This window comes from Anguilla anguilla, chromosome 15 (genome assembly GCF_013347855.1).
Source record: "Anguilla anguilla isolate fAngAng1 chromosome 15, fAngAng1.pri, whole genome shotgun sequence".
In the NCBI taxonomy this organism is placed as follows: Eukaryota; Metazoa; Chordata; class Actinopteri; order Anguilliformes; family Anguillidae; genus Anguilla; species Anguilla anguilla.
The window spans coordinates 31788373-31800065 of NC_049215.1; the positions used below are offsets into that span (position 1 = coordinate 31788373).

General features: G+C 45.4%; 1 protein-coding gene across 1 annotated transcript; it reads right to left on the reverse strand.

Annotated features, from left to right (window-relative positions):
* Positions 1-4313: 4313 nt before the first annotated feature.
* On the reverse strand, positions 4314-11238 carry tmem182a (transmembrane protein 182a). The gene is made up of 5 exons (XM_035393091.1): positions 10986-11238; positions 7582-7705; positions 6291-6389; positions 6035-6172; positions 4314-5365 (listed from the first exon to the last, which is right to left on the reverse strand). The coding sequence occupies exons 1-5, from the start codon at positions 11142-11144 to the stop codon at positions 5142-5144; spliced, it is 744 nt and encodes a 247-aa protein (XP_035248982.1). The 5' UTR covers positions 11145-11238; the 3' UTR covers positions 4314-5141.
* Between the last annotated feature and the right edge of the window lie 455 nt (positions 11239-11693).

Consider the following 11693-nt stretch of genomic DNA (forward strand, 5'->3'; position numbering starts at 1 on the left):
AAGAGAAGAAGCGGTTAAACACAGTCAGATAGCCAAAGCTATCACAGGTACGGCTCAATGCAGCACAGGTACAGCTGTGGTCAGTTGCTGTTTCTCAAAACCAGTCACCAACCTGCAAGTCAGCCTTGGCAAAACATCGGTCTGACCACTTGCTACAGCACTGCAGTCAGTTGGGATACATGAATAACCTTCCCTGCTCAACTGCAGTCGTTCAGGACCTGTTTTTGAACTGACATCACTCAACCACGCCTCAGCCTCTCAACTTGCGCAAATGCTTATTAGCTATGGACACCATCCAGTAATGTGTGCCTTAGCTGAGGTGTGGACTGCGCTGCTGTTTATTGCATTGGCACAGTCGCAGCAGCAGAGCGCTCATTTTTTGTAAATCTAAATTAATCGTGGGCCACCTGAGGAGCAGCAGGGCGGCAGAGACCGACCGTGCTTTCTGTGGAGAGCGTCAGAGCCCGGGAGCCGAACTGGACTGAGATCGTTGAGGATTTTGCACAACGCAAGGCTGGTTGGATGCCCTTCAAATGAGCGAGAATTAAGGGCTTTTCATGGGGGGCCTCTGATGGGCCACCATGCAAGTCTTATGATTAGACTTGGGCTGCTGCTGCTGGGCATCTCCATTAACCGCGTCTTTATTTGTGTGAGCGAAGTCACCGTGCTAAACATGAAATCTCAAATAAGGATGACCGTAATTTTACAATGATGTAAATGTTTTTTTTACGGCCTGCCCCTGGCAAGTCGTGCCATAAAGCATCAAAAACCACATGTTCATAAAAGAAAGAGATGAACTTACTTACAAGAAGACAGAAACAGAACCCAGAGGGTTGCCGCAGAGGTAGTCCTGTCTGGGACATCACAGGGCTTCTCATAGAGGGCTTCCATCAGCTTCAAACCCTACAAATAGAGAAAAGAACAAAACAAGGAAACGCAGGACAACCACACACCACTGGGAGCAGCAGTAGGAGGGCTGGGGACGTGATGGTAATCCACATGCTTGGTTTCTTGTCTGGTAATGCAGTTGCCTACGGGATCTCTGGCCGAACGAGAGGTCCAGATTCAAATCCCACCTCGGTAAAATGTCTAATTTGTTACACAGTGTACCTGCCTATAGGCACTGAGTGATCTGCCGCTTGTTAAGTGGTGTGATATTGACTGTATATACTTGGACCCCTTGCATTGCTGCTTGCAGCTGTATTTTTTAGTTATTTATTTTAAGAGAAAGTGCCAGGGGAAAATAAGAAAATTATCCCGTTAATAAAAACATAATAGCACAGGGCAGCTGTTTTTATTTTGTAAGTATGTAAATGTAAGTCTATAAGATTAAATAACAGTAAATAAAGTCGTTTACCTAAGGGGGGGGTTGGGGGAACACATAGATGATGTTGCCTGGTACTTCGCTTAAACTAAAAAGAAAATTATGTACCTACAGCCCGTATCAATACAGTAGCTTAGCTTCACATTTAAAGAAGCAACTGTGGTGTTTGTATACATCATAGGATACAGAACCCCATGAAACAAAACACTAGACTAGTTGGTAAACCACCCAAAATCGCAGTGCACTCCATCCCCAACCCCACCCAAAATATGCTTATTTTCAGCACGGGCCTGTAGGCCTACTGAAGTCATCTTAGTAGCATTTTCAGCGGAAACGAGAAAAGATTAAACCGCGCGAGCGCACATGGCTTTAATGTCCCCCTCGTAATCGGACTGGACAGATCCGTCCCTACGGACGACGATTCAGGTGACGGAGTAGACAAAACAGCCGAGGTGCGAACGGCATCCCCGGGCGAGGATGGGGTGGAATTCTTGGCTTGACACACCGGTAATGAATCTGCCACCGGATTAAGAAAATGCATAACAAAAAACCCGAGGTATGATTGAATCGGGCACCGGTTTCATTAAATCTACCTTAAACCTCAGTTAGTTCTACTGGCTTGAAGACGGTCGCAGTGACAGAAATGTTGGAGCTTGGTTGCGCAGCGGAAAGGCGATGTGACAAGCTCAGACGCAATTATACTCACCTTGTTCGCAGATGAGATTCAGATTGGGGAGCGCTGCTTAGACATTAAAGCAAACAGAAAATATAGGTCTTTGGTAATGTGTGAGACAGTCAGGGCGAATATATTTCGTCACCTGACGTCCTGACCTCAAAATGGTGGACGTCGTGGGTTTACAAACTGGATTCCAATGAAAAATATATTTTTAATTTGCAAATGAAAGGTTTACACGCAGCCTTCCAAAATAATCAGCCGACTTAATGGCTTTAACTGAAAAGGAACGTTGTTGATTATCATTTCGTTTAAATTGCAGTTAATTCGTCTTTCTAAAATAAAGCAATTGATGATGAAATATGTTTCATTAATTGTTTGCCGTCTGTATTCAACATTAAAAATAAGCCCACTGTTGTGAATAGTAAACTGAAGGAGAAATGCTTCTGATATATTTTTGAAATGGGCAGGCTAAAGCAAGACTGCTCTCTAGTGGTTGCTGGGCGCTATATTTCATTATCGTTTTTATATTATTAACGTCATACAACATTAAGTTCATGCAACAAGAACGATTGTGACATATTATGCAGAACACCAAATGACCAAGTCCATCATAATCATTACTGTCATTTATTATTATTTAGAAATATTTGTATTTGTGTATTTGGACCCCATTCACAGCCTTGCTACCAGTGACGCCACGTAACCGAGGATTGTTCAGTTTATCATTTAATAACTCCCGCCTTGAGTCGAACTTCAAGGGTAAAAATATATGCATATGTATATAAACAAAAAACGGAACTAAAGCGGTTGCAAAAAATTAACATTATGAAATCATTTCAGTTCATAAATATGCGTAGAAATGTCCGTACTGTGGGGCGAGGCTCGGTCAGTTTTTTTGGCGTTTGCGGAGAAATACGATCTGCGGAGGGGGATTTAAAATAGCTGCCGTCCGTGCACAAGGTTCCTGGCAAGTGGGGCTGTAACGCGATCGCTGCAGACTCAAACAGCTGTCTCCTCCTGAGAGCGCACAGCCCACTTACACACTTTATCTGCGTTCACCTGTCAAGCACACGTCAATCACAGTGCCAGAGATAGCCTGGCCTGCTTGACTTCACTTGAAACAGAGAAAAGGCTGGACAATACGACTACAGTACGTTTGACCAATGAATGCCAACCTTGTTCCTAGGAAAGCAGCCACTTGTAGGCTACTGCTTACAAGGCGGGCCCTAATGTAATGGCGGTGTCTATGTTTAACTTTACTATGTCGAGGGGTGGGGGGTGGCATTATCAGTGATATTTTCAGGTTAATTTTATTTAGCCTCTGCTTCTTTTGTTTCAGGTACTCTTAGGGTAGTTTGTACTATGTAATTCACTCACTGAACACGCCCATAGGATGTCTAGATTTGGAAACAAAGTCAGTTAAAAAAAAAAACAATTTAAAGCTTTTGAGGATTAAAAAAAAAAAATTTAATCAACGGAACTTGTCGCACCATGCGTGTGACTACCACTCATCAAAAACGACCACTAATAGCAAAATATGACTCATCACAAACTACCACTCGTCACTACCCTATCACTAATCACAAGTCACCAGTCTTTCACAGGCTGTGACTGGCCGGCGCAAAGTAAACAGGAAAGACATGACTGACACGTAGCACAGCCAATCGGATAGTTTATCAGGAAAGACAACCCGCACCCTAATGTGCAAGGCGATGAAGTGGTGTAAACTACACAAGGCGTAACTTGGCGGGATGGCATACCTGCCATCCCAATAAACTACATACGAGAAACCCTGAAATCCCAAATTATAATTTTAATGCCATTTTACAAAATGTATACAAGTGTACAAAATCTGTTCCTCTGGGATAATGTATAGTACAGCAAAAGATGTTGGTGTCTGACCATTAATAGAAGTTTAGTTTTCCCGTGTTCATATTTATTCGACATACACTTTTTTATATTCTGTAATATATTGCTTATTACTGCCATATTACACCTATATAAGCATTAATACAAACTATGTGGTAGTCTGTAAAAGGCATTTAGAATGTTCCTAATTGTGAACATTCTAAGGATCACAATCTCCAACACCAAATATTAATGTTATTTAATTGCAATATACACCAAACCACAATATTAACAAAGCACGTGATCTTCCTGAATTTTTAACACTTGATGGTAGTCATAGCCCGTCAGTTGTTTGTTAAAACGAATTAAATAAAATGCCCAAGTCTTATGAATTTCTTTTCATATATTTCAGTGTACTGTAAATTCTGAAATTAAAAATATGAAAAATATATTCCAACTTATATTTTTACAAACATTTAATTTTATGCAACTACCAAAGAATATATTGCAAATGCATTTCATTTCACAGTATATCTTCAGCACAACCACACCGTATGCTTTAAATGTGGAAATGAAGTGACAGGGTATATATGCAGTATATTAAACATACGTGCCTTTGGAATTGTGCTTTTCCACACGTTAACTTTGAGTTCATGGTGATGACGTCCCTCAGACGATATCTGGTCACAGAAAGCCATAGACACAAGGCAGAGGGCCCAAGGCAAATCACAGATACCGGTAGTTATTCATCGATGGCAGAAATTCACAATTACTAACACATACTAGCTCTTTCAGTGTGGTAAGAGAAACAGTACTACTGTGATAAAGGAACCAGGAACAAATCAACATCAAACAGGATTTTGTAAAATATTAAAATAGACACACGTGCATATGAATGTTGAGAAGGATAAACTGAAATACGGATTAAGTTTTCTGTGGTTAATCAAACTCTTGTAAAAAAAAATCTCAAACAGATGTAATGAATATATGAAATGGATGCATGTGAAAATACTGTTTACAGCACAGAAACCGCTTTTGGTTGCCAGGGGCAGCGATTCTCAGGCAACCAAAATGGGGCCCTCGACCACACCCGGACTCTCAAACACACCCGTGGCCTTGGTTGGAGTCGTAGTTCGAAAAAGTGCCCTCATGAACAGGTGCCCCCCGAGTGATCCCAAACCTGCCCCCCCCCCAGTTCCTCCAGTTCAAACACGAGTGACTTTTTAAGGTATCCCGGAAGAAACCGCCCAACGGCCAGCCTTCCAACCAATCGCCATTCGCCGCACGGGGGGCTTAGCTGTACTGCAGCTGCAGCGATCGGCCAATCAGGAGGAAAAGCAGCCCCGCCAGCAGGCTGAAGAACACGCCCACGGGCGCGAACATGAAGGACAGGCCGTAGCGGATGTTGAGCTGGAAGTCCACGCAGCCGCTGGCTCGGTGGGTCACGTACTCGTTCACCACGTCCAGAACCTGGACCCAGATCACGAACATCACCACCACCGCCAGCAGGAACAGGCCTGAGAGAGAGAGAGAGGGAGGGAGGGGAGGGGGGGAGACGGGAGGGAGGGAGAGAGAGAGAGGGGGGGGAGGGGAGAGAGAGAGAACTACCTTAACTTCAAATCCGGAATATACTACACACTCAAACTACACACACACATACTACACACACACACACACCAAATGGGGAGAAGGGAGGATCATCGTAAGGCAGGCCCCTAACTGGCAGATTAGATTCCTGATGGTGAGCAAGGAGAAGGGGCCGCTGGAATCTGCTGGATTAATTCCAAACAGGCCGAGCCTGGAGAAGTGAGATGGGTTATATCTGTGCTGTACCACAGCCCAACACTCTCTGTGAACACAGCCATGTTTCAACATACAACCCCAACTGGGAACGCTGGAATATATATATATATATATATATATATATATATATATATATATATATATATATTTTATAAGTACTGGAATGGTCAGGGAACTCAGCTTGTAAGGCTCAGAGGTTGCTGGTTCATTTCCCAGTTGGGGCGTTTCACTCCAACCCAGCAGTACAGTTCTTAACTTGAATTATTTCAGCAAAAAAACCAGCTGCATGAATGGATCATGTAAGATGTGCATGTGAGATGTAAATGCAAATCTAATGATGATGAGGATGAGGATGGTGGCGGTGGTGGTGGTGCATGACTCACCAGCAGCGACGAAGAGGCTCCCCCCGGCCTTATAGAGGCGGTGACTGGCGAAGGGCGCGGCGCAGATGATGATGAAGCCGCCCAGCACCACGGCAACCAAACCCACCAGCATGAAGATGCTCCAGAACCCCCTGTAGACTGGGGCAGGGCAGACAGAATTCCCGTTGTCATGGCAGCGTTCGCGAAGCTCGAGAAGAGCAAGGAGAGAGAGAGAGAGAGAGAGAGAGAGAGGAGAAGACGGGCGGCTTTTACTCACTTATGGCCGAGTCGTAGGTGGTGGCGTTGTGGGTCTGCTCGGACACGGGGAAGGGAAACAGGTAGGCGTGCATGCACACCTTGGAGGTGGGCTGATTGGCTGAGGAGTTAATGCGGGAAAAACAAAAAGTTAGGTTGAGATTTTGCGCTTGATGTAAAAAAAAATAAGTCGTCACAACCAAACGCTTTCCAAACGTCATTCTGTCACAGGCTTGTTCAGCACAACCAATCACGATCTGCAATTATACTGACAGAGGCCTACTCGGGCAACAGCCCAATTAACAAAAACAGCTAACAATTCCACTGATTTGACCGACTGCAGGCAACCTCATGACACAGCTGCCAATTTGCCATCTGGGATTCCTACAAATATCTATTAATTGGTAAATTTGACTAATGATCAACAGTTAATTAATCTGCTGGTGTTTTTATTTAATCCATTTCTTATTTTTTATTCTCTAGTGTCAGAGGCCAGCCCATGCTAGCAGTTTACGCTAATTTGTTCATCAAATAAATTCACTTGCAATTAAGTCATACAGCACTGCGTTCGCTGGAGAAGGAACCCAGCTTTGAAACGGTCACGTTAACTTTCCTCATCAGGCTCCACACTGCCGTTTCACATGGAGGTTTTGAAATTCCCAGTGCTTTCCCAAAAATTCCTGGCACAATTCCCTGCACTTTCCCAAAATTCCTGCCACATTCCCTGCAAAAAAAATTCCTGCCATTCTTACCACAGCAATGCGGTCAGAGCCTGTGGCATGTGCCCCTCTTTTCAGTTCGCTGCTTCCCGCGCGTCCTACGGGGCGCTCGAGGACAGGGAGCGCGCTCACTACTGGGAAAGCCATCTGGCTTCCGACCCGACGCGGAACATTCTGCCTGAGCGGGAAAAATTCCTCCCGCGGGAAGGACACTTGCGAAATGTCCAGGAGGAGTCTGGAACATTCTTCAGGTCCCCAGTAATAACGCTCTTTCCAGAGAGGAGAGAGAGGACCAGCGGGGGTGGGGGTGGGGGGGTCAGAGACGCGTGAGAGACACGTGCTCGACTCTCCTGACCTCCGGGAGGACGAGAACTGGGAGCAGGTAGTAAACCTGTTGTGATACTGTGTGTGTGTGTGTGTGTATGTGTGCATGCGTTTATGTGTGTGTGTGCGTGCGTGCGTGCATGTGTGCTCGTGCATGCGTTTGTGTGTGTGTGTATATGAGTGTGTGTGCGTATGTGTGTAAGTATGTGTGTGTGCGTTTGTGCATGTGTGTATATGCGCATGCGTGTACGCTTGCCGCATTAGCCTTACTGAACCAGAACTTCCACATGGTGTCGTCCTCCAGCTTTCCTCCAAAGGAGCAGCGCCAGAAGAAGCCCTCGTGGTAGAAGGTGGTCGGGTCCTGGCCACTGTCCGTCACCACGACATCCCCCCGCTGTAGGGAAGCAACAGGGAGTCATGGGGAGCAGCGCACAGATCAGTGAAGAGCAGCAATACTGCAGCGCAGCGCAGCGAGAAACATGGAGCAGTGGTCAGAGCAGCAGTGATCAGAGCAGCAATGTGGAGCAGTGGGGTCAGAGCAGCAGCATGGAGCAGGGACCAGAGCAGCAGTGTGGAACAGTGGTCAGAGTAGCAGTGTGGAACAGTGGTCAGAGTAGCAGTGGGGAGCAGCAGTGGGGTGCAGTGGTCAGAGCAGCAGTGGAGAGCAGTGGTCAGAGCAGCAGTGACCAGAGCATCAGTGTGGAGCAGTGGTCAGAGCAGCAGTGGTCAGAGCAGCAGTGGGGAGCAGTGATCAGAGCAGCAGTGTGGAGCAGCAGGGAAGAAGTGGTCAGAGCAGCGGTCAGAGCAGCAATGTGGAGCAGCGGTCAGAGGAGCAGTGGGGAGCAGCGGTCGGAGCAGCAGTGAGAAGCAGTGGTCAGAACAGCCATTCATTGCATCTCATGGTTGGGTTTTTAAACTGTACGTGACACACTGCTTTCACATCACCAAGGTTTACAAGCCCACTTCACTGAGTGAAAAGCCGGCTGTGTACGTGTCGAATGGATTCAAGGAGAAGGAGGACAGGAATGTTGTGCACAGCCCAGGACAGGAAATGCAAAACAATTCAATGGAAAATCACCGCTCCAGTTTCCACAGCTTAATACAAATACTGAACCTCATCTCGGCTGAAGAGATCAATCCAGTCTTACAATACTTACAAGTCAAACCACTACAACATACAGTAGTGTCAGGGTAGTCATGATGCTTGATACTAACATGATAGTATTTTTATTCTTGAAACTTTTACATATTATTATTATTATTATTATGGTAGTAGTTTATACATCACCTTTCATCTTACATTAGCTCATTAATGTAAACTGAAAGGGGATATATAAACTATCATTATTATTATTATTACAATACATATATAAACCACTATTTATCATCTTTCATCTTCCATTAGCTAATTAATGTAAGAAGAAAGATGATGTATAAACTACTATTATTATTATCATTATGATACATAAATAGTACTTTATATATCACTATTCAACCTACATTAGCTAATTAATGCCCACTGAATTCAGGTACCTGAGGGATTTAATCATACCTGACCCAGAAGCTGACAGACACCTGGGGACAGCCAGGGATGCAATTTCCAATCTAATCCCTGATTTCATATAATCATAAGCCATTTTGAAAGAAATAACCAAAATCCACACACCACCAGCTGATACCTCTGCTTTTATGAAAAACGTTGCTGTAAATAAGTAATTTTATTTTTATTTGAAATGAGACCTGTCCTTAATTTTGATTTATAATAAAAATGTAGAGCTTGGAGTTTGTCTTCAGAGGCAGAATTTGGCAATCAGTTTTTTTTTCTTTTCGGTTATGGGCTAATTTTAACCAAACCCAGGCCGCAGCGTGGAATGAATATTTAAAAAATTGTATGCAGCTTGTGAATTATGTTAATAACGCTTTTAAGAAAAAATGACTTTTTCTTGATTTGGATCTGTACACTGCAATTATAGGTTTGTAATCAAACTGTTCACATATAGTTAAAATGCACACTCCGCTTTTATTTAAGGGTATTTCTACACTTTGGTTTCACCATGTAGAAATGACAGATTACAGCACTTCTTTTACATAGCCCACCCTATTTCAGGGCACCATAATGTTTGGGATACTAATGCTACGTAAATAAAAGTAGTCATGGTTTAGTACTTTGTTGCATATCCTTTGCATGCAATGTCTGCTTGATGCCTGTGACACACAGACATCACCAGGTACTGATTAACTTCTCAGGTGATGCTCTGCCAGGCCTGTACTGCAGCCATCTTCAGCTCCTGCTTGTTTCAGGGGCTAGTTGCCTTAAGTTCTAAGGAAGCAATAGAACACACCTGACTAATCAGAAATATCTGTGAAGTCCCAAACATTATAGTGCTCTCAAATGGGGGGTGACTATGCATAAAAAGTGTTGTAATTTCTACTTTGGGAAACAAGTGTATTTATAAAAAATAAAATATAAACTTAGTCTGAGAATGTGCACTTTAACCACTTGTGAATTGTTGGAGTACAGAGCCAAATCAAGAAAAAAAATGTCTTAGTCCCAAACACTATGGCGCTCACTGTAACTGAATATAAAGCATTCAGATACAGTGCAACGGGGAATTGCGCCACTGCGCTTTTAGTGACAGACAGATCTTCGCTGGTCAGGTGACCAGCATTCATTTGGCGTGAGTCAAGTCAGTCTGGCCTGAGCCGAGTGCGACAGCTGCACCGGTCCCCCCCGCCCCGCTACTCACCCACGAGGGGGGCACATGCCTTCCGCTCTTCAGTCACATGACTTCCCGCATCCAAGCCTCAGCTCGAGCTTTACGACCGAACCGCGCTTCAATTGGCCGCTATTAAAAGGACGGCTTTCCGTAGGGTCTGATATTCAACCTCGGCGGCAATTCAGACTGTTTACAGATTCATTTCTCCGGAATTTAATCCAGAGCCTCAGATCATCGGAGGTCGGCGATGATCAAAGGCGAACCTCGGACTGAGGCGGCAAACGCGTAGATTTGGATCTAATTCAACATTCGCCCTTTACTATGACTTACAACTAAATGCATGTTTCCCTTTTTCCTTCAAAGACAAGTTTGGTGAATCCAGTGACCATCAAAACTAAAAGCACAAGGATTAATTTACAACTTTTTATTAAATTCAGGCCTTTTGTGTCCTTTATAGCATAAATTAAATGCAACATAATCCCAAACAAAGTCGGAAGTAATTTTCATTCTGAATCCAAACCTTGGTAACAGTGGTACCGAGAGTTCCACATCTGTACAACTAGTCCAGTCAAAGATGTTAGTCATTTTATGTGACCGACACAAGCTTTTCCTGGTTGTTCTAAGACCACTTCTGTTGAGAAGCATTTTGATGGAATCTAGAGCAACCTCAGTGCAGAACAATCCTAAAACAACCGCATATATCTTCACAGTCACATTTAGGACTTTACCAGACCACCAAAGGGGCTTACTGCCGACATGATCTACACACCAGCCATCGACGCATCTGTAAATTTACTGAAGCAATTCATCTTAAAGCGAGTACAACGGCAGTGCCACACCAGGGAATCAAACCTGCAGCTCCTGAGCAGCACGCCCAGCTAACAGTTACACCACCCTGGCGAACACCCCGTCCCCCCCCCTCCCTCATCCACCCCTGCCCCCCACAGCCCCCCCCACCTCCAGGATGACGCCGCCGGGCCCGGTGGTCCCGCTGGGGTCCGGGCCGCAGGTTTCGGAGGCCAGCAGCCAGTAGTCCGTCCCAAAGGAGAGGAGGAAGAAGACGGCGCCGAGCGCCGCGAAGAACCCGGCGAAGAAGAGCGCCACGCTGAGCTTCATCTCGCCGTCCCGACTGCAGCGCCTCTCCGACCGACTGCCAGGGGAGAGGCGGGGGCGCACACCACCCCTGCAGGGCTCGTCCAACGGAGCCTCCCACCCCCCACCCCCCCCCCCCCCCCCCATCCCCTATTTTTGGGTGCTGACTTGAAAATCCCTGCTGCTTACCTCCCACTATCCTGTCTGAGGGGGGCGGAGCCAGGGTAGCAACACCAAAATAACAGGCAGAAACTGGACACCCACCCCACCCACACATATACACACACACACACACACACACACAGACACACACACGCACCCATACACATAAACCCACACACACACGCACTCATACACATACACATACACCTACATACGTGCACACACACACACACACAAAGAACACAAACACACACACACACTCATACAGACCCACACACACACCTCTTGGACCCTCCCCTCGGCATCCCAGCTGTGGGGGGGGGGAGTTGGGGGGTTGGCATAAAGAAACACTGCTGAAGTATTATATCCTAATATACTGTTACCCTGTACACCAAAATGGAACTGTGCTGC